The 21,100-nt window shown below is 33.3% G+C and overlaps 1 protein-coding gene across 1 annotated transcript in view; it reads left to right on the top strand.

The window, feature by feature from the left end:
- LOC105322297 (neural cell adhesion molecule L1-like) overlaps positions 1 to 21,100 on the top strand; it is a 60,693-nt gene that overhangs the window by 19,198 nt on the left and 20,395 nt on the right. The window contains exon 4 of the mRNA XM_066084353.1: positions 4,495 to 4,609. Coding sequence (XP_065940425.1) covers positions 4,495 to 4,609 — 115 coding nt within the window. The remainder of the gene's footprint in view (positions 1 to 4,494; positions 4,610 to 21,100) is intronic.

Here is a 21,100-nt window from a genome sequence, read left to right as displayed (position 1 = left end):
ACATTCATGATGTAAAAGGTTAAGCAAAATAAAAAATGGGTATTCATCAAAATAAAATTTATTGCATAAATGGTACATGTAAGATTGGAATACTAAGTATGTATATGCCAGGGCATGCTCATTAGTTCAGCATACACATTTTGTTCATTGCTCTGGAGTTCACCGAGACCAGGCCCCGAGGTTATAAAACTTTCTTGAGTACGATCTCGTACTCCAAATCGTACTCCGTGCTCCAAATCGTACTCCTACTCAAGATATCGAGGTTATAAAACTTTTTCATACTCCTACTCGTACTCCGGCTGAGTACAAAAATGCGATTTTCTGAGTAAGCTTTGAAGCTTTCTCAAAGTCGTACTCAAGACATTTAATCTAAATAAAATGCAGTGCAAACATATAATATTGTTCATATTGTAACATTGCTGTATTATACGCTCTAATTTAGTCATATTTACATGTATATGAATTAAAATGGAAAGTTTTTACCATTTTATTAATGACATATCTAGATATAAAGGAGGTGAATTTAAGAGTAAGGGCGAACTGCAACCAAGATTATCAAAATAACTTTTAGATAGTTTGCTTCATTAATTAATGTACATATACATGTATAACTACGTACAAAATACTACCGTTGAATAGCTCGACCTTTTAAGAATTCTGTTTTTTTGTCAAATACGACCCATACACCCCATCATTTAAAACAAAGAAATCAATGTACATGAGCATAGACATGTCTAAGTATACGTAAGGTGGAATGCATTGTTTGGTTTAACATTTGATTATAAACGCTCGAATATAAGGATGGTGGGTCCCGGTGACCCCATAGTCTTAAGTATTATATCAGTATCTTTCTACAAATAAAATTTGGTGTTATGACATCAAATTTTATTCTTAAATACACAGTTATGGAAAAACGTTAAGTATGATCGACGTATATATTCTGCTTGAGAATTCGGGTAATTTACAGTTAATTAAAAGCTTGTTTATGTAAAAAAAAAAAGTTAACACTTAAATTAATCATAACCCGCATGATAAAAGCTAGAATTTATGAGAGAGAGAGAGAGAGAGAGAGAGAGAGAGAGAGATTGAGATTTGAAGGGGATTATTGTTATTCTATGCAATCGATTGAAAATACATGTACTACTTAAAATAGCTTCTTCGCATTTTCATGTGAGAGATTTTTCTCTATATAGCTTAGCTGTGGGAATATTCATCTCTGAAATTGTTCTGTTTTATTAGCAAGTAACTATTTAGATAATTCATATAGCTATTCCTTTTTTATCTAGAGTAACCAAATATCTATGTCAAATGCATCAAAATTAACACATGTATTTCGAATTTTAAAGATGAATAGGAAAAGGCTTGCTCAAAAATATCAATGGACGTTACTTAAGATTAAAAATGACACAGTATGTATATATAAATTCTAAACACACATTTTCAAGCCTTGACTAAGTGAGAAAAACTTGAACCATCAATAAAACCCCACAAAAAGGGGTACAGCAACTTAAGTACACAGTTGCCTTGAACACGTTGTTTCGGTTTAACGTGGTCCTCAAATTGGAAATTTCAAAAATATTTCAATTAGTGGATTTTCTTAAACTCTTGTGCACATTCCCAAAAATATTAAAATGAGAAACTTTACGTGTGTCCTTGGCTTTGAAAAATCTCTCACATGAAAATGCGAAGAAGCTATTTTAAGTAGTACATGTATTTTCAATCGATTGCATAGAATAACAATAATCCCCTTCAAATTTCTCTCTCTCTCTCTCTCTCTCTCTCTCTCTCTCTCTCTCTCTCTCTCTCTCTCTCTCTCTCATAAATTCTAACTTCCATCATGCGGGTTATGATTAATTTTAGTGTTATCTTTTTTTTTCTTTTTTTACATAAACAAGCTTTAAATTAATTGTAAATTACCCGAATTCTCAAGCAGAATATATACGTCGATCATACTTAATGTTTTTCCATAACTGTGTATTTAAGAATAAAATTTGATGCCATAACACCAAATTTTATTTTTAAATATTCATTTGTAGAAAGATACTAGTATAATACTTAAGACTATTGGGTCACCGGGACCTACCATCCTTATATTCGAGCGTTTATAATCAAATGTTAAACCAAACAATGCATTCCACCTTACGTATACTTAGACATGTCTATGCTCTCAATGTTTTAATTCGAAATAAATAATAAAGATCGTAAGGTAGGTGATGTTCCATGCTAAAATTTCTTTAATATTTGGAAAATAAAAATCAAATATGGTTCGGAATGGATACTCTACCTTCCCGCAGTAAGATTAAAAAGAAGTTGCGGCCTATATTAGACAAAGAACACATCTAGATCTCTACAGCTACATGTAGTATGTATGGTCACCTAGGAAGCCAAATATTTACGTCATAATTTTAAAAATATTGCCAATACAAAACTTGAAAATTCGAAATATTACTTTATGTTTACATCTAACGCCCTTTAACCTTCGTTTTAAATACTTACTGCTGATTCTTGATTACTTTCTATATTTCCAAGTGAGATTGCTTTTTGTTAACTTTCAAAATAGGTTTTTATTATCTTTAATGGGCTTGATATTTCGAGATAAAAAGAAATGAACCTTGTTCAAAATTACTCTAAATTTCACAGCGTTTTTGACACTACAGAGGAAAGGCGATTTTTAAGCCAATATTTTCCACATGCAGACAGTAGCTGTTCTATGAAAATTGAAAAAAAAAACCCAATTGTATAGATAAACCACAGGAAGTAGGATTCGACCCCCCTCCCCCACTCACACACATCAACACCAATTCCTCTTAAAAATATTTAGTTCCAGCGGTAGATCCAGAATGTGAAGTTAGAGGGGGCGTCAGTATAAGACAGGGAGTCTGGAGAGGCCGCTTTGAGGCCTCCAGATGGTCCAGCAGAGCAAAGCCCTGTTGGTGACCCAGGGGGCAAAGCCGGCCCCAGAAGCTACAGGATTCTAGAGATTTTGTAGGGTAAAAAGGAAGTCTTTAAATAGACGTTTGAGATATTTCTTCTCGTGATTACCGGTATACTTAAAGTAATAAAATTACTTACAATTTTTAAAAGGTTTGTAGATTTTAGACCTACAGTCATCAAATTCCTCTGTCTTGTAGAAATCCAAGAAACACATCCTTTTATTTTTTTTCTTTCGAATGACTGTAAATTAATCAGTTTAAAAAGTTCAATGGGACAATGTAAATTTATGAAGTTTTAATAAAAGATAACTATATATACCAGCTTATATTATAATAACAATGGAAGAGTCGTTAAAACACTAGTTAGTATAACCAATTACTTAAAGGTGGGTATATGGGTGACTGGTCATATTTGAACACAAGGACAGCGAAACCAAAATGTTTTTTTCTGGGTTTTAAGTTACACCATTGAACACACGCGCGCGTTTTCTTCATATTGCACCATTGAAACCAGTCTAATGCAGAGAAATCCCCCAAGTTAAAAAAAAGATAATTAAGACTCGCAAGTTGTACATTTTCTTTGCCAGAAGGAGTATGATTTAACTTTATTTGGACAATTTTTTAGGGCGGGGGGGGGGGGGGGGGGGCGGGTGTGACCTCCTTTACTCCGCCACTGATTTACCGCTTATTCTATGAAATGTTTCCCTTTCCAAGTTTTTTGGCATCCTTTGTAATGTTTAGAACTAACCTACATTTTCACTATAATCAAAAAATGGACCCAGCAAGTACATCTGATTGAAATTGATTAATAACGATACATGTACATTGATTTCTTTGTTTTAAATGATGGGGTGTATGGGTTGTATTTGACTAAAAACAGAATTCTTAAAAAGTCGAGCTATTCAACGGTAGTATTTTGTACGTAGATTTACATTTATATGTACATTAATTAATGAAGCAAACTATCTAAAAGTTATGATATCTTGGTTACAGTTCGCCCTTACTCTTAAATTCACCTCCATTATATCTAGATATGTCATTAATAAAATGGTAAAAAACTTTCCATTTTAATTCATATACATGTAAATATGATTAAATTAGAGCGTGTAATACAGCAACGTTACAGCATGAACAATATTATATGTTTGCACTGCATTTTATTTAGATTAAATGTCTTGAGTAAGACTTTGAGAAAGCTTCATAGCCTACTCAGAAAATCGGAGCCGGAGTACGAGTATGAGTATGAAAAAGTTTTATAACCTCGATACCTTGAGTACGAGTACGATTTGGAGCACGGGGTACGATTTGGAGTACGAGATCGTACTCAAGAAAGTTTTAAAACCTCGGGGCCAGGGAAAGTTAGAAAACAGTATTGTTTCCAATCCCTTGTCTCCAATTCTCTCTCTTTCAATATTCATTGGCTCTTAATGCAGTAAATGTTTCATTTCGATTTAAAGCTGAATAACTGATGGAGAATATTGAGTCTTTAACAAAATTCATTTTAATTGGATTTGAAGGTTTTCCCTGTAATTGGGGATCTATATTTGTATATCTGTTTTAGATGACAAGATGCCACCAAAAATGGTCAGTACCTTCAACAATGAATATTACTACCCACGAGATTCAATCTTGATAGATGCTACAATTAACTGCAGGGCACAGAACGGACAGATTCAGTAAGTGTGGGGTTATATTAAACAGCAGACCTGTTTTTCATATTTCCTGACAAAGTTTAGAGCTAGAAGATTCAGAGACTGTATTGTTTATTTGTTTGTCTGCGGGTATAAGATTTCATCAACTCACAGCCAAACCCTAGTTAAAACAATTGTTACAGTGCATACAGATAAACCTTTGTCACCCATCATAAGTCATAACATTCATAATTCTCCGTATCGCTCATTCTGAAAAAATAGACCAACTCCTTAAATAACAAGTTTACACACAATCCGCTAATGTTTCTAGTCATAAAAGATCACATTTAATGCACAGTTGCTATTACCGGTACAATGAAGTGCTGTTTCAAACAAAGATTATTTTGTTTAGTTGTAATTTCTGGAGTATACATATCTTTAATTATCGTACAACTCATGTTCTAGAGCAAATATTTAAGAAATAAACAACGTTATTTAGTGAACATGGCGTTATGAATAGCAATTGCTCTGCTGGCATATTCCATGATGCGCGCTAGCGCATTATGGTAAATATGCCAGATGAGCAGTTGCTATTCATAAGCCATGTTCACTAAATAACTGTTGTTTATTTCTTATATTTGCATTTTACCACTCGCAAATACTGGTACTGTCTAAGACCAGTTATCGGCTAAACTGATAGTTCGGGTTTATAGCTCGCGACTGTCCGAGATTTTTTAATTCAGTCGTCTGTTTCGAATAAAGAAAAGGTAAGTTTGCTTGAAAAATTTCTTGAATATGATTTAACCATGAGCTTGAACGATCATTGTTTACCGCTGGTTTACATCTCTGCACTTCCAGCAGTGTGGGAAGGAAGTGATGTAATAAGTTAAAACTACAATATGACATCTTTGTGATATGTTATAATATACCTTCTTTGATTTGACGTAATATCAATACATATATTTCATGTAGAAACAAAAGGAATTCATTACACTCTGAGACATTCATTGCGCAGTTGAACGCCTGATTGCACAATATTGTGTATTGAAAAGTCTTTTTTGTTTATTACCGTATAACAAACGAACAATTTTATGAATTTTGTTTATGTATCATAACCCTTACTACCTTTAGTCTTACCCAAAAAGGGACAGAATTCAAATTACTTTATTCATGATCAGAGTACGAAATCAACATGTACAGGGATTTGACTATGTTTTTATCGCAAAGCCAATAATTGGTAGAGTAAATCGTAAAACATGGCAAATTCGGGGCGTGCTAAAAAGCACAAAAACAAGATGTTTTGAGTTCTTAATAATGATATACAATATAACAGATGGATAAACAAGGAAATCACCATTTAAATTATGTCAAGTGTTTTCCAAATATATCAAGAAACAAGGAAATACGAAAAAAACCGTTAAAGTTTAGCTGATAACTGGTACAGTGCCAGTACCCTGCATTAGCCTAGACCTTGACATTAGCTATTGCATCAAATTAAACGTTCAAACTGTAACGTATTTTTTTTATTTCACATAGATTTGTTAACAAAATCAATGATATGTTATATCAGTAATTCCTCTAAAATATTAATATAAGACATGTTTTAAATACATCATTTTTAGGGAGTTGAAGATAAACACATTATGTATCGTATAGTGATTTAACGAGGCCGGGTCCAATTTGTTCTGCCCTAGATTTTATAATAAAAATTTTTACATGAATTTTTATTGATATAATTATTATTTTAGATAAAAAATTAGACAATTACCACACCGCTTGTTTGAAGGGTCATCTCAAAGTTTTTTTTTAATTTTTAACATAGGACCCTATGGGATTTTGCTAGAAATGGAACAGCTTTTACATTGTTTTTTAAAACTTCTGCCCTAAGGATTTCTTTTTCTGTTCTACATATTATAGTTATTGCCAAAAGGCATCAAATGGTCAAATAAAAAAACCCTTTTACCTCCTGGTTTGTTCCAGGGGTCTTATCAAAGTTGTTTTTTTGTATGCCCAATTTCGTAGATTTGTCAGATAATGGCTTTTTTTTTATTTGACAAAGGCGGAAATTGTGATCTTAACAGTATTATTAAAATATTCAGACATATTTAAGGTTCCTCGACACACCAAAATTTTATTTTATGGATCGATAGACAATCTTTTTTGAAACATGATTCCACAAAACAGAAATCAATATCGGCTTTCAGTTATTTTATACGAATTTTTTTGTATTTTTTCAGTGAAATAGGAAAAACTGTTTTGCAGACAAACAGAATATATTAGAGCTTAAAACTTGTTGTCAATTAATGTGTAATATAATAATAAATAAATTCATGCCAAAGATCGTTTGGTCACGTGTTTAATTTTTTAATTGATATAAGTTATAAAGTTAGTAAATGACGAAACCATTTTACAGCTAAACAACCTGAAATTTTTGCAAATTTCTGATTCATTCTAACTTTATGTGATTTCGTTCGGGATCAGTTTAATTACAATCGGGATCGGTTCGATTTTAAAATTTTCCATTTATACTTTAATTTCACTATTTGGTTTCAATTTCTTGTTGAAATATGATTGTACAGCAATTGTTTAATGCGAGTAACAGTTTATCTGCAGTTTTTATCCATAGATTTAAAAAATATCTACAATCCTTTTTTTTCATTTTCATAAATATTTTTTTTACAAAAATATTTCAAAGTTTATCTGGCCGTTTTTGATATGTATTTATAGATAATTGTATTGTGCATTAATTGATAACAAATTTTTAGCTCTAATATATCTTGTCCGCAGATAAAACGATGTTTCCGGTTTCAATAAAAAAAATACAAAAAAATTCATATAAAATAATCAGAGGCCGATATAGGTGTCATTTTTGAATAATCATTTCTCAAAGAGAATTCTTCATCGATCCATCAAATAATGCATTGGTGTGTCGAGCCACCTTAAGTAATAAATATATATATATATATATATATATATATATATATATATATATATATATATATATATATATATATATATATATATATATATATATATATATCACATATTAAACCTTTAGGGTCATTACTATAAGATACATGGTTACTGTCTTGAAATATATGAATTAAGCTTTATCTCATACGTGTGGTGTATATTACCCGTGTGATAAACCTTTGCTATATCAAACGAGCATTGCTTTATCAAATACTTCCGGTCCGAACTATTTTTGACACAGCCCCTCGCTTCAGCGCTTCAGTGACCTATTTTCGAAGATTTGCCAGTACTTTCAACATAACATTTACTGTATCTACTACAAAAATTGATATAAAATATATTTTGTCAAAAATCTAAATTACAAATACATGTATGAAGGAAAACACATAACTGCGTAGCATAGGCGTGGGAACCGGGGGGGGGGGGGGCTGGCTTTAGCCCCTCCCCCCACTTTTTTTGCATATTTATACATAACCGTTACCAAAAGACCCTTTTTCTTGTTTGTCAAGATTTTTGATAAGTTTGGCCCCCTTCTAACTTTCAATATGCTGTGTGTAGTTTATAAAACTGCAAATTACGTTAAATGTCAATGAGTTCATACTGACGACGCGAGGAAAACAGAGCGCTCTGGTTGTGTTTATACACAAGAACTTACCAAAATAATGTTTCATAAGACTTTAATTCCACCACCAGTAAGCATCCGTATTCACTATTTTCAATTTCGAATCATTAGGCTAGTGTTTGTTTTATACAACTTCAACAACTGTCACTCTTTCGAGACAATTCAAACTTACGAGCATTCGCAACTTGTGTATGTCAACAAACTTGATTATTCAAGTCTTCTGATCAGCATTTCCATTTATATCAAGTAAATAAGCTGTAAGAAAAAATATTTAGAGCTAATAAATCATTTCAATGTGTATTTAAGTAAAACTTTACATTAATCTCAGAAATGACGCACTAAATTGTCTTGCGCAAGGTTTCAATAGCCGCATAACACGACGTTGCATCACCGATTTTAATCTTTGAAAAAAATCCATTCGGGTCATATATGGGACTGTCTCAAAAGCTTAATTATAATATAAATCAAATTGTATGTGATAAATAGAACATCTATAATTGTGTGATTTTATATTTGCTTCATTTAACTCGTTGAAATGGTTATATTCGGTCGGCAAGCCTCGCGAATATATATACACCATTTCAACTCGTTGGATAGAGCAAATATAAAATCACACAACATAGATATCCTCTATATATTTAGGCTTAAAGAAAAGTGACAGAGGGCTAGGCTTGCTGAACCCTCTTCACGTTTTCGACACGAGCCCAAATATAGCTTTTAAAACTATTATACTAATATAATATCAATTTTACGCATCAAACGAACTATTTTCAACAAATTTCGCTGAATATTTACATTCCAAATATTTTTGCAAGTAAAGTGTGTGAAAAGATACTGCAGTTATAAGACTATATTTACATTCTACAGTGATTTTCCATTAAATTCTGTGATCTTCAGATGCCTCTAAATGCAACAAGTAGTCAAAGGTCAAAATGACGAGTTTTATTATGACGTCACAAACGTTGAACGCTGTAAACTGCAACGTCACAAGCGAAAATCAAAGTTCACGCTTGTGGCTGTTACTGTGGCTCTTCCATTAATATTAACTTACCTTTATGATAAGATAGGAATTTTAAGGTATGAATAACATTTGCAGACAAGACAAGAAGTTAAAAAAAAAGTAAATATAAGCATTAAATCATTTAATATTTATTCGTTTGATGAGATATCGGCGCTTTTGATTGGTTTAAAAATTTCTTTGATACCTGCATCAATAAAATTTTGCCGGATCTACTTTTCTTAACTGTTCTGATCTAACACTATTTATAGAACGGGAATTTCCAAGATAAACACTGTCAACAAAATGTAAAGTTGTGTCTGTTTTATTGTCAGCAAACAAAATGCAACCTTGTGAATATAAAAAATTGAAAGTTTAACCTTCAAAAATAAATAAAACACATTATTTGATTCACGAAATAGAAAATTAAGCGTCTTCTCACGATTTCGTCTGCTTGAGATCAATCAACATTTACAGCGAGGCTGGCTGTTCCTTTTCCAGGAATATTATCATAACGAACATATAGGCCTATAAACTTTCACGGTAACACTGCTGTTCAAATTTGGTAACTATAATTTTTAAATTTACACACGTACATGATCGGTCATCAGAATAAGCGTTGTAAAGAAAAGCTATGAGTAATGCATCAACTCCTTCGGCGCATTCCAAGCGGCAGATATACCATTTAAGTACATCACTGGCTAGCTAGTTACCACAACGTTTACAAAAGTCGCTTATACATACTATTCTTTGTCGACATATCAACTATTTTCGTCCACGATCGCCTCTCCTTGGATGGTTATGTCCAGTTGCATATTCCAGCGATCTGACATGATAACTAGTTTTATTACGAATTTTTTAGCACACTGAATACTATCACAAGCTATCGCATGTATTTTCCTTTTGTTTTCAATTCAGCCGGTTCAGATTTTAACTCACTATTTGTGTTTAATCCATTAATTCAACTCAGTAGCTCTGCATCAGCTGAAGGTGCATCCATTTTGAATATTGTTGCTGTTGTTGTTTTGTATTCATACGCGCCGCTTCATTTACATTATTTACATTTTTGATCAATGACACTTAAGATGTTTTTATTTGAAAATGTTTTATTAAATGATAAGAAATAAAGATAATAATTTTTCTATTGATCGACGTATCAAAGAAAAAAATGACCGGAAAACTTTTTCATCAATGCGCTACGCGCATTGATGAAGTTTTCCGGTCAATTTTTTCTTTGATACGTCGATCAATAGAAAAATTATTATCTTCATTTCTTAAATCATGATTTTTTGAAGTATATACTCACATAATTGCAGCGGTGTGGGCATACAAATTTTCATAACGCACTTAACGCGCGTTACTCAATTTGTATGCACACACTGCTGCAGTTATGAGAGTGTATACTTCAAAAAATCATGATTCAATGCTATAGTAACACACACACAGGGTACTCAAAGGTTAGATTGAGTAGTTTTATTATGACGTCACAAAAAGTTCACGCTTGTGGCTGTTACAGTGGCTCTTCCATTAAGCGCGCGTTACTCAATTTGTATGCACACATCACTGCAGTTATGAGACTATATCTTTCAAAAAAATAATGATTCAATGCTTAGATATCTGCAGTTGAAACTATCACGCCATGGTGTGAACAAAGCAAAAAGATGACATCTCAATACGAATGAAACGCTGCGCGAAAGCGTGCCTACTCGATCTGTACTCGGCCTCGTTAAATCTATAACGTCATGGAAAAATATATTACGTCACACCTTTATAACGTCATAATACGCTAACAGTAGTAAAAGGTCAATATAGCATTGAATCATGATTTTTTGAAGTATACACTCTCATAACTGCAGCGGTGTGTGCATACAAATTAAGTAACGCGCGTAATTTTTTTTAACCTCTACCCTTGTCTGCAAATGTGATTCATACCTTAAAATTCCTATCTTATCCTAAGGGTAAGTTAATATTAATGGAAGAGCCACAGTAACAGCCATAAGCGTGAACTTTGATTTTCGCTTGTGACGTTGCAGTTTACAGCGTTCAACGTTTGTGACGTCATAATAAAACTCGTCAATTTGACCTTTGACTACTTGTTGCATTTAGAGGCATTTAAACATCACGGAATTTAATGGAAAAACACAGTAGAATGTAAATATGATCTAGTAAATGATTCTAGACTGTCTTTATAGTATTAGAACCATTATGACGTCATAATTGATTTGATGAATCTTTTCCTGTATTTTACGGGTTTAAAGGAATTATTAAGAAAATAAGACAATATTTTTATTACACTCTATATTTACTCACGGGAAAAGTGTTTCCGGTACCTATATTTAATTTGACATCATTTTAAAGAGGAGGTCAAGAGCTTGTTTCATGCCGGGTTTTTTTTTAGAGACCTTTCTGCACTGAATGTGCAGATTGCACATAAATCGCTTTTCCCTCTATAGTTTATTATCGGAATGAACTATGGCATCAAAAACAAATATAAATAGGGATGTCAAATCGGTCAATTTTTAGTACTCGGTTACTCGGACGTTTTTCCGATCGAGTACCCGGGTACTCGGTAAAAGTGTTAATAAATATGAAAAGTACATTGATAACTGTAAAACCTTGGTCACTTTTGTAGAAATAAAACCACATGATCTAATGGGAGGTTTCCCCGTAAGTGTGTTTCTGTTGTAAGAATTATGAGCACTTCGTATTTCCAGACCTTTGAAGTCAGTGGCGGCATTTTAGGTCTGTTCAATTTCTCTACTGTGTGCTATCTAATTTATATAATTGTATTTTCCCGCGTTTCGGTAGTAATAGCGGGAAAATGTTGTATTTACGGAACGGTGCATTATTATGGAAGGGTTCATAAGTAGCCAATAGAATTGGAGAGTAGAACAGGTTTTAGACAGGTGTTATTCAGGTATTCACTTCTAGCCGCCGCGCGTCAGGAGTTAGACAAAATTTAATAAAATTTTTATTACTAAGTATCTTTATGTAAAATATATACCATATATGTTGTGAGGTCTGTTCACAACCTCCCTGCATCCAGTGGCACCTGGCAACAGACACAGGTTTTCTAGAGTTTTTATACTGCGATTTGTATCGTTTTATCTCTAGTTTTTTTCCTGGCCGGTGTAATGAAGAATAATGACCCCCGTAGAATAATGACCGGGGGTCATTTTTCGACGTTGAATAATGACCCCCCGGTCATTATTCTACGCAGAAAAATGACCCCCCGGTCATTATTCTACGTAGAAAAATGACCCCTTTGTCTGAAGAATAAGTGTCATTTTCATGAAAATGAGCACACTCCACATGAAGAAAAGTGACCCCTGTAGAATAATGACCCCCTTGCAGATTAATTTTTTTTCAGTATATTTTTTAGTATTTTTGAAATAGTCTTTACTTTATTGTAATTTTCACTGCTGTAGTTTACAGAAAGTAACAGAAATTATAATTCATATTCAAATAAACTTAAAGTGAAAGAAGGGGTATAGCTTAGAAAAATAAAAATCCTTCCGTTATAACAAGACATTGACGTATTGCATCGGGGTATGGTTGTCATCTTAAAGGGGCATGGTCACGTTTTAGCAAAAAAAAAAATTCCGATCTTAATGTTCACAATGCTTTAGTAAGGCATTTTTAATAGGCAACCAATATTTGAGGTCATTCGTTGAGTTATAAGTAGTTACAGAGCTTGCAATTCTTTGCTATGTAAACAAAGCTTTTGTTTACATTTTGAATGTTGAAGTGAAAATTCTAATTTTAGACCTAATGAATGTGTTAAACGTAAGGAACTGTCTATTTATGCTTAAAATGAATAAGAAGATAGACAAATCAGCTTGAAAAAGATTTTTTACTGGTATATTGAACCTATGTAAACAACAACAGGGCACGAGCCTTGTTTTTCATGACAAACAATTGTGAGCCCTGTATCTTGCTTATAAACTTTACAACTGACCCTCAAATTTCATATGATCAGTAGAAATGCTTTCCTTAAGCATTGTAAATAATATAATGAAAACAAAAAAAATAGAATTTGACCAAAATCATGACCATGCCCCTTTAACAATTACATTTACATATATTTATGGTGTTCCGATAGGGCCACTACGACCTTAGGGCGAAGATGCGAAGTTGCAAAGGCGATAGTGCGAAGGCGAAGGAGCAAAAGTGCGAAGATGCGACAACGAAGCGCGAAGATGTGATGCCTAAAGTGCGAAGGCGAAGGAGCGATACTACTATCGCTCCTTCCCAACTTCGCACTCTGGCCTTCGCATCTTCGCCTTCGCCTTTTTTTGATTGTATTCAGCAAGTCTCGGTCGATACAGGGAATTTAATGCAGGCACCGTACTCGCCAAGGTTTTTTGATTAATCCAGGCTATCATTGGTACGCATGCGCTAGGCCATCGCGCTTACTATGAATGTTTATAAATATTTTAATGTGTACATATGATATATATGTTTACCAGTGCTGGCTATGCCTAATCATTATATACTCCATACAAAATTTGATGTCCACCATAATGTGTACATATGCACTTCCAGACTCCTGTCACTAACCAGCCGTCTGTTTACCGTGGACCAAACACAGTAACATTCTAATTTCATTATGCGACACTCCTTGCTGATGCATGAATCTAGAGGGGGGGGGGGAGGGGGTCCGTCCCCCGGGAAAATTCAATATTAATAATTTCACGCAGTAAAAGGGGAGAGGAGGTTCGGACCCTATCCCCCTGGATTATTTAATTTTATCAATTTTATAAAAATAAATTTTCCAAAATATGCCTCGGAACCCTTAAACGATAAAGAGTTCAGCAATTATAAAACATAGGTAATCACAGATTTCAATGCTCACCGAGACGAGGCATAACCTTTATGAGGCATCACCTTTATGAGACCACCTTTATCATATTATATGAAAACCATCCTTAATGACCTTGAATATTCGTGGATTCTGTTTTGACACATTATCGTATATAATCTGTTAAAAAATTGTATGATAATCATATGATCATATGTTAATCAAAACAAAATATAAAATTAAAAATTGCATCCTGTCAGACTTACAATATATATCATATAATACCATAAAATACCGTACAAAAATTGTGAGATATGATATTGTAACGTATGATATGACATTGTATTGCGTTATACATTATTGTATTTTATCAAATAATACAATATCATACAACATAATACAATATAGTATTATATGAAACAATATCATATTGCAATAATACATCATAACATTGAAACATGTGTTATTATATTGTATAATATAATATGATATTGTATTGTATGATACTGTATCATATTTGATAAATAATATGATATTGTATTATATGATACAATATAAATAGATACAACATTGTATCATATCAAATGATACAATATCATGGGATAAAATAAAATATTATATAATACAATTATATTATACATATTGTATCATAGGATACAATAATATATATTACATCATCATAAAATACAATTTCATGTGATATGATAATATATCATATAAACTAATATCGTATTATACAATATCGTATCATACGATATTTTATAATATTACAATATCATCTATACAATTTCATTCGATATAATTCTAGATCACAGAAACCAATATCATATTATACAATACTGTATGATACAATATCATAGAATATACAATATTATATCATAGGATGCAATATTATATATTGCAATATCATATGTAATAGTATCATGTGATTAAAAAAATAATTAATAAAACAATATAATATTTTACAATATTGTATCATAATATACAATACTATACAGAACAATATCATGATACAATATCATATCATATCATAAAATATTTAAAAGAATGATACAATATTATATAGTATCATATAACGTTTTACAATATAACATATGGTATTATATTGTATCCTATTAAACAATAGTGTGTCATATCATACAATACTATACCATAGGAATCATTTTATATCATTTAACAACAACCACATCTATCTATCAAGCAGGTTTGAGTGAGGTAGGAGATTTCTTTAGCATCCTAGATTATGGAGATCAGGCTCTGCATCTGAAGCAACCTCTGCGTTCCATTTTTAATATAGTTAAATCAACTATGCAAGCTATCATCTATAAAACATGTGACCTGTTCCGAAAAACTAAACCTCATCAAGCAACATAAATATATGGCTCAGATTCAGCATTCAAGCCTATCAGGTGCATCAGTATCATAAGCCGCACCATCCATGCAAGTTTGGTGAAGTTACATGTAGGACCAGTAATAACTAGGATATTATAGCAAGTTTGGTGAAGATAGGACAAATAATAGCTTAGATACAGGACCTGCACCAAAAACTTAAACCAGCTCCGGACGCCAACGCCGGGAGTATAGCAAAAGCTCCCCTTGACTTTGTCTCGGTGAGCTAAAAGGCGAAAGCGCGAAGATTCGAAGGCGAGAGTGCGAAGTTGCAAAGGCGAAGAAACGATAGTAGTATCACTTCTTCGCCTTCGTAACTTAGCACTTTCGTCTTCGCATCTTCGCGCTTCGCCGTCGCATCTTTTATATTCTTCATATTGTTCATGAATTATACTTGCATTGAGGATTTCCACTATTACAAACTGCTGGGTATGCAAGTGCATCACGCGGAATTAATGATGAAACCAAAATTATGAAAAGTTTACTCCACTGTTAGGCATTATAACCAAGCTGAAGTTAGTAGGCACTGACAGCAGCCATTACGCCAGTAGAGATTAACGGCAAATAAGGAAAATCGTCAAAGTACTGAGAGTACTCGTACAGAAAATATATTTTACTTTATCGTCGGCATACTTTAGTAAGTTTAGTTAATATCAAGATGATTAATGCATCAATAGTTTGTATGAGCATTGGTAACTTTGGATACAATAAAGATCGTGTGATCAAAATCAAGGGGGATATAAACCCCTAACATGGGTCCTAACCTCTTATCAACGCTTTCAGAAACAATCTTTTTTCATTATAATCAATCAGTGTTAATTATGTATTAAGATTTACTATAGTCAGGTACTCTTCACTCATTTGCTCTAAAAGAATAAAGTCTATTCATGATCACAAATACAATATTACAACAAATGTTTAGAATATTGATGTTCATGTATTACGTAGAAGAAAACAAAACTAACGCAAAATGATTTTTTAAAAATCACTTTCCTCAAGAAATGTAAATAAGAAAACTTCATATTCCTACGTTACCTGTCCCCTTAGTCGTTTTCCATAAAGATATATACATGTATCATTCCAAGATTAACAATTCATTCACCAATGAATATTGCTTATATTATTACAACAATAATTCATTCATGATTATTGTTCGTTAATTATCACACAATATCCTCATTGTGTGTGAATCTTTCTTTATTTGCGTCATTTCCCGCCGTATATCGATGAGAGAAGTGACGTAACTGTTAACAATCAATTTGTGACAATGTAAGAGTGTTTTGTGTGTGCCTGCTACGGATATAAAAAAAATATATACAGCGGTTTATCTACAAATTCGGTGTTTATAACATCAAAATCAGTTGAACAGAGTGAAAAATTAAGTAATTTCAAAGTCATATCTTGGATACGGTGTAACCAATTTTTATTCATGTTTACGGGGGGTCATTTTTCTCTGGGGGTCATTTTTCTTCATGTTTAATATGAAGAAAAATAACCCCTGGGTCTTTTTTCTTCAGAAAAATCCAATTATTCTTCAGCTAGAGGGGTCATTATTCTACGTCGAAAAATGACCCCCGGTCATTATTCTACGGGGGTCATTATTCTTCATTACACCGGCCCTGATGCATTGTGTAAAGGGAGATATTTTTTATGACTCTGATATTTATTTTTGATGTATATCGGTATACTAGTAGTTTTCATATATTTATATATGCTAGTTCATCATGATGTTTTTCTGCAAGTTTGTCTATATAGATAGCAATATTAAATAAATCAAAGGCGTCCAGTAACCACGGCTGGCTGTCAGGCATTTTGATGTTTGTGTTTGTTTTTTAAATGTAAATAGTAAGTTAATACAAGACTATATCAACGATGTTCAGTGAAAACAAATCATTAAAGTAAGCCAAAAATAAGGGTAGACGACAGCCAAAGGTGAGAAAAGCTAGGTAACAGGTGCTTGGTCACGATAATTACTATATAAATACTGCCACAGGCGATAACGGTCATTTATCATATAAAGAGGCGTAAGAAATACTAATTACTGTATGTACAAGTGCAATGGACATTTTAAGTTTCAAAACCGATGTTTTAATGCATTATTAAATAAACTTAGAAATATTAAAAAATATACATCCAAGTAACCGAGTACCAATTTTAGTATTCGATACTCGGACGTTCGATCGAGTACCCGGTTAACCTGGTACTCGTCGACATCCCTAAATATAAACTATTTAAAATAAATAAAATTAAAATAATCATAAAGAAAAATGTTCAATTTCTTCACCTTATTCAATTTGATATTTTGACCTTTTTGCACTGATAAAACACTGTTTTTATCCATTACTGTTTCAACATGAAAAAAAATATTTAAAAGTCTCAAACTTTTTCTCAAATTATGATAAACTTGTCAAAAAAAATTTCAAATTTCAGAAACTAAAACCAAAAACATTGGTCTATTATGTAAAATTTGAGATAGGGCATGAAATAAGCTAATTTTAGCCAAAAATTGGAATTTATTTTTTCTTGACTTTTATGAAATAAAAGTTAAATTTGCTAATATGTGTCGATAGAAATATTGAAAAATTGTAAGAATATGTTTTTCATAACAAAGTGAAGATATCCTAATGCACAAACTATATGGAAATTTTGTTTGCAATGAAAATAAGGAAGCTAAAGTGACAGTACTCTAAAACAACTGAGTTATGAAAAATGTTCATTTTCTTTTTAAAAACCTTCCGCCACAAAATATAGTCCTATACTTAACTCTGTAAATATGTATTTTTTTTTTTTACTTTTTTATTTAAAATAGTTTAATTGGCATTATAAAATATGAATTCTTGAGTAGAATCAATATATGATGCATAATTTCTAAAAATAGAGGTGACCCAAAATGGCTACCCCAAAGCAGAGGAACGAACCTCTTTAAATCATGGTATAGTTTTTTTAAATTATGGAATCATTTAATATTTATACGTTTGATGAGATATCGGCGCTTCTGATTGGTCGAAAAATTTCTTTGATACCTGCATCAATAAAATTTTCGTCGGATCTACTTCTCTGAACTATTCTGATCTAACACTATTTATAGAACGGGAATTTCCAAAATAAACACTGTCAACAAAATGTAAAGTTGTGTCTGATTTATTGTCAGCAAACAAAATACAACTTTAGAAACACAAAAACTTAAACGTTTAACCTTCAAAAATAAACAAAACACATTATTTGATTCACGAAATAGAAAATTAAGCGTCTTCTCACGATTTCGTCTGCTTGAAATCAATCAACATTTACAGCGAGGCTGGCTGTTCCTTTTCCATGAATATTATAACGAACATATAGGCCTATACACTTTCACGGTAACACTGCTGCTCATATTTGGTAACGATAATTTTTAAATTTACACATGTACATGATCGGTCATCAGCATAAACATCGTAAAGAAAAGCTATGAGTAATGCATCAACTCCTTCGGCGCATTCCAAGCGGCAGATATACCTTTTAAGTACATCAGTGGCTATCTGGTTACCACAACGTTTACAAAAGTGCCTTATACATACTCACCGTGTGGAATCCCACATAAGGGGGCTGTGATCGGTGTAACACGGGGGCCGTGATTTTGAAGCGGTGAAAGTAGGTCATCGAATATTTAAAGACCTATTATGTTTAATTAAAATCGATTTTGATAACCAAAAGTATCGCACGGAAGACAGTGATTACTGATGAACTACCTCCAATAACATGGGAGTTGAGATATCTCTGGAAAAGCTCAAACACTTCAACAATATGCAGGTGGGGTAGGCGCCACGTATTATTTACAGGGTATTTTATTAAATATTTCGAATCCAACCGCAGAACTTCCAAGTTTTTTCTTCCAAAATCATTCCATGTGAATAGAGAATCTACGTTTATAAAAGAAAACCAACTCACATGTGTGAATTGAGGAGTATTTGATCGAAAATCCGATGTGGCGTAGGGGGCTGTGATCGTGTGGCGAAGGGGGGCTGTGACTCTTTTTTTATTTTAGGAATTGTTAAACAAAAATCCATGTCAACCACTAAGAATATAATTTCTTTATCAAAGTATATCATCAATCATAACTTAGTTATAAATGCCGTCGTTCTCAATTAAAATATTTTGGAATAATTTCATTTTCCTGCTTTGTGTATAGAATATTGACAAAGGTAGAATTTTTGTTGTGGTGGAATCATTTGAAAATTAAACATAACTGCATGCATGCCAATAAAGGCTCTGTCACACCAAGTTGCGTTCCCACCATGTGTTCACGGTGTTGTAAAATTCATGGAATCGCAGTAGGCTCGCAAGAAAAATTCTGAAAAAATGTACAATTTTATTTGAAAATTTTACAAGTGAAGATGGCAAGGCGTCCTGACGGCGACCGAGGCGTTTATACGGAGCTCCCACGGCGTGTAACCGCGTTTTCACAGAGTTCTACTGAGTTTCCACTGAGCGCTCGTGACGTTTTAGAAGTTTTTACCGCGCGTCCACGGCCTACTCAGCACGCTGACTGCGCTCACAAGACGTTTTCTTCTTCTGGGTATGTTAATGATAATTTGTATAGTTGTATGGGAACGAACAAGAATTTACAACTAATAAATCCTGGAATATTCGCAAATGCTACTTTTTACATACATGTAGTTTGATAATACCACATCGCTTGCTATTGTACATCAGCCCTTGTTCGAGTTTTCGTGCTCTGGCTGACAACGCACTAGAAATGCCGTGAGAGCGCGGTACAAACGCTAATAAACGCAGAAGAAACGACAAGAGAACGCGATGATCGCAGCAACAGCTCTTTGGCTCGCTGTGTGAACGCAGCTAAATGAAAAACAACTCGTTCAAACGCTGTGGATGCGCAGTGAGAGCGCGATAGAGACGCGGTGAGATCCCTAAGGACTCCGAGAGGTCTCCGTGCAAGTGCAATTGACTAATGACTGCGTACAATGTATACACTGCGATTAGCTGGGTTCCTTGAGCGCGCTAACGAAGCTCTCGTGGCGCTGTTGGAGATTTTTCATCGCTGTCACTCCGACTTCACTCCGCTTTACGGCGTGTTCACAGAACGCAGAGCCACGGCGCGTACTTTGTGCATGTTCAAAGTGCACGCCGTCGCATGGCGTTCTAAAATATTCTAGGCGATCCCACCGCGACAAATGAAGATGCCGTTGCTTTGTTACGGAGACTTTTCTGCGTTTACCTTGGCGTTTTTAATTTTTTAAGGACGAATGTGCAGCGGCATCGCCATGAGGACGCAGCTCCGGCGTGACAGGGGTTTAATAAAAAGGAATTCTTTTAAACACTGTATTTTTTAAAAATAAGAATGGTCATAAAAGTAAATGTATAACGTATAAGTAAATGTATGGATAGAATTTTATCTAGATTGCGTGAGTGCGCTTATATTAAATTCAATAGATATCCCGAGAACGACAAAAACATAACAGATTCAGAAATGTGGGGATTTTTTTTAAACCGAGGATCCAAAATGAAATAATTCCAAAATATTTTAATTGAGAACGACTGGAGTTATAATTACATATGTAAGCCTGGGTTGACTGAATTTTTAAAAAATGTAAAACTGGAAAAATAGCATGATTTGTTCATGAGACGGCAAAAACACCGAATTGCCTCTATGGACAGTAAGCGTATGCGAGACAGGTCGCGTGTTTTCGACAAAGGTAAATTTAACGATGAATTCAACAATCTTTGTTTTTTTCGACGTGCTAAAGGAAAAACTTT

The sequence above is a fragment of the Magallana gigas genome, chromosome 5 (assembly GCF_963853765.1).
Source record: "Magallana gigas chromosome 5, xbMagGiga1.1, whole genome shotgun sequence".
Lineage (NCBI taxonomy): Eukaryota > Metazoa > Mollusca > Bivalvia > Ostreida > Ostreidae > Magallana > Magallana gigas.
This window is presented reverse-complemented; position numbering and strand designations above follow the sequence as displayed.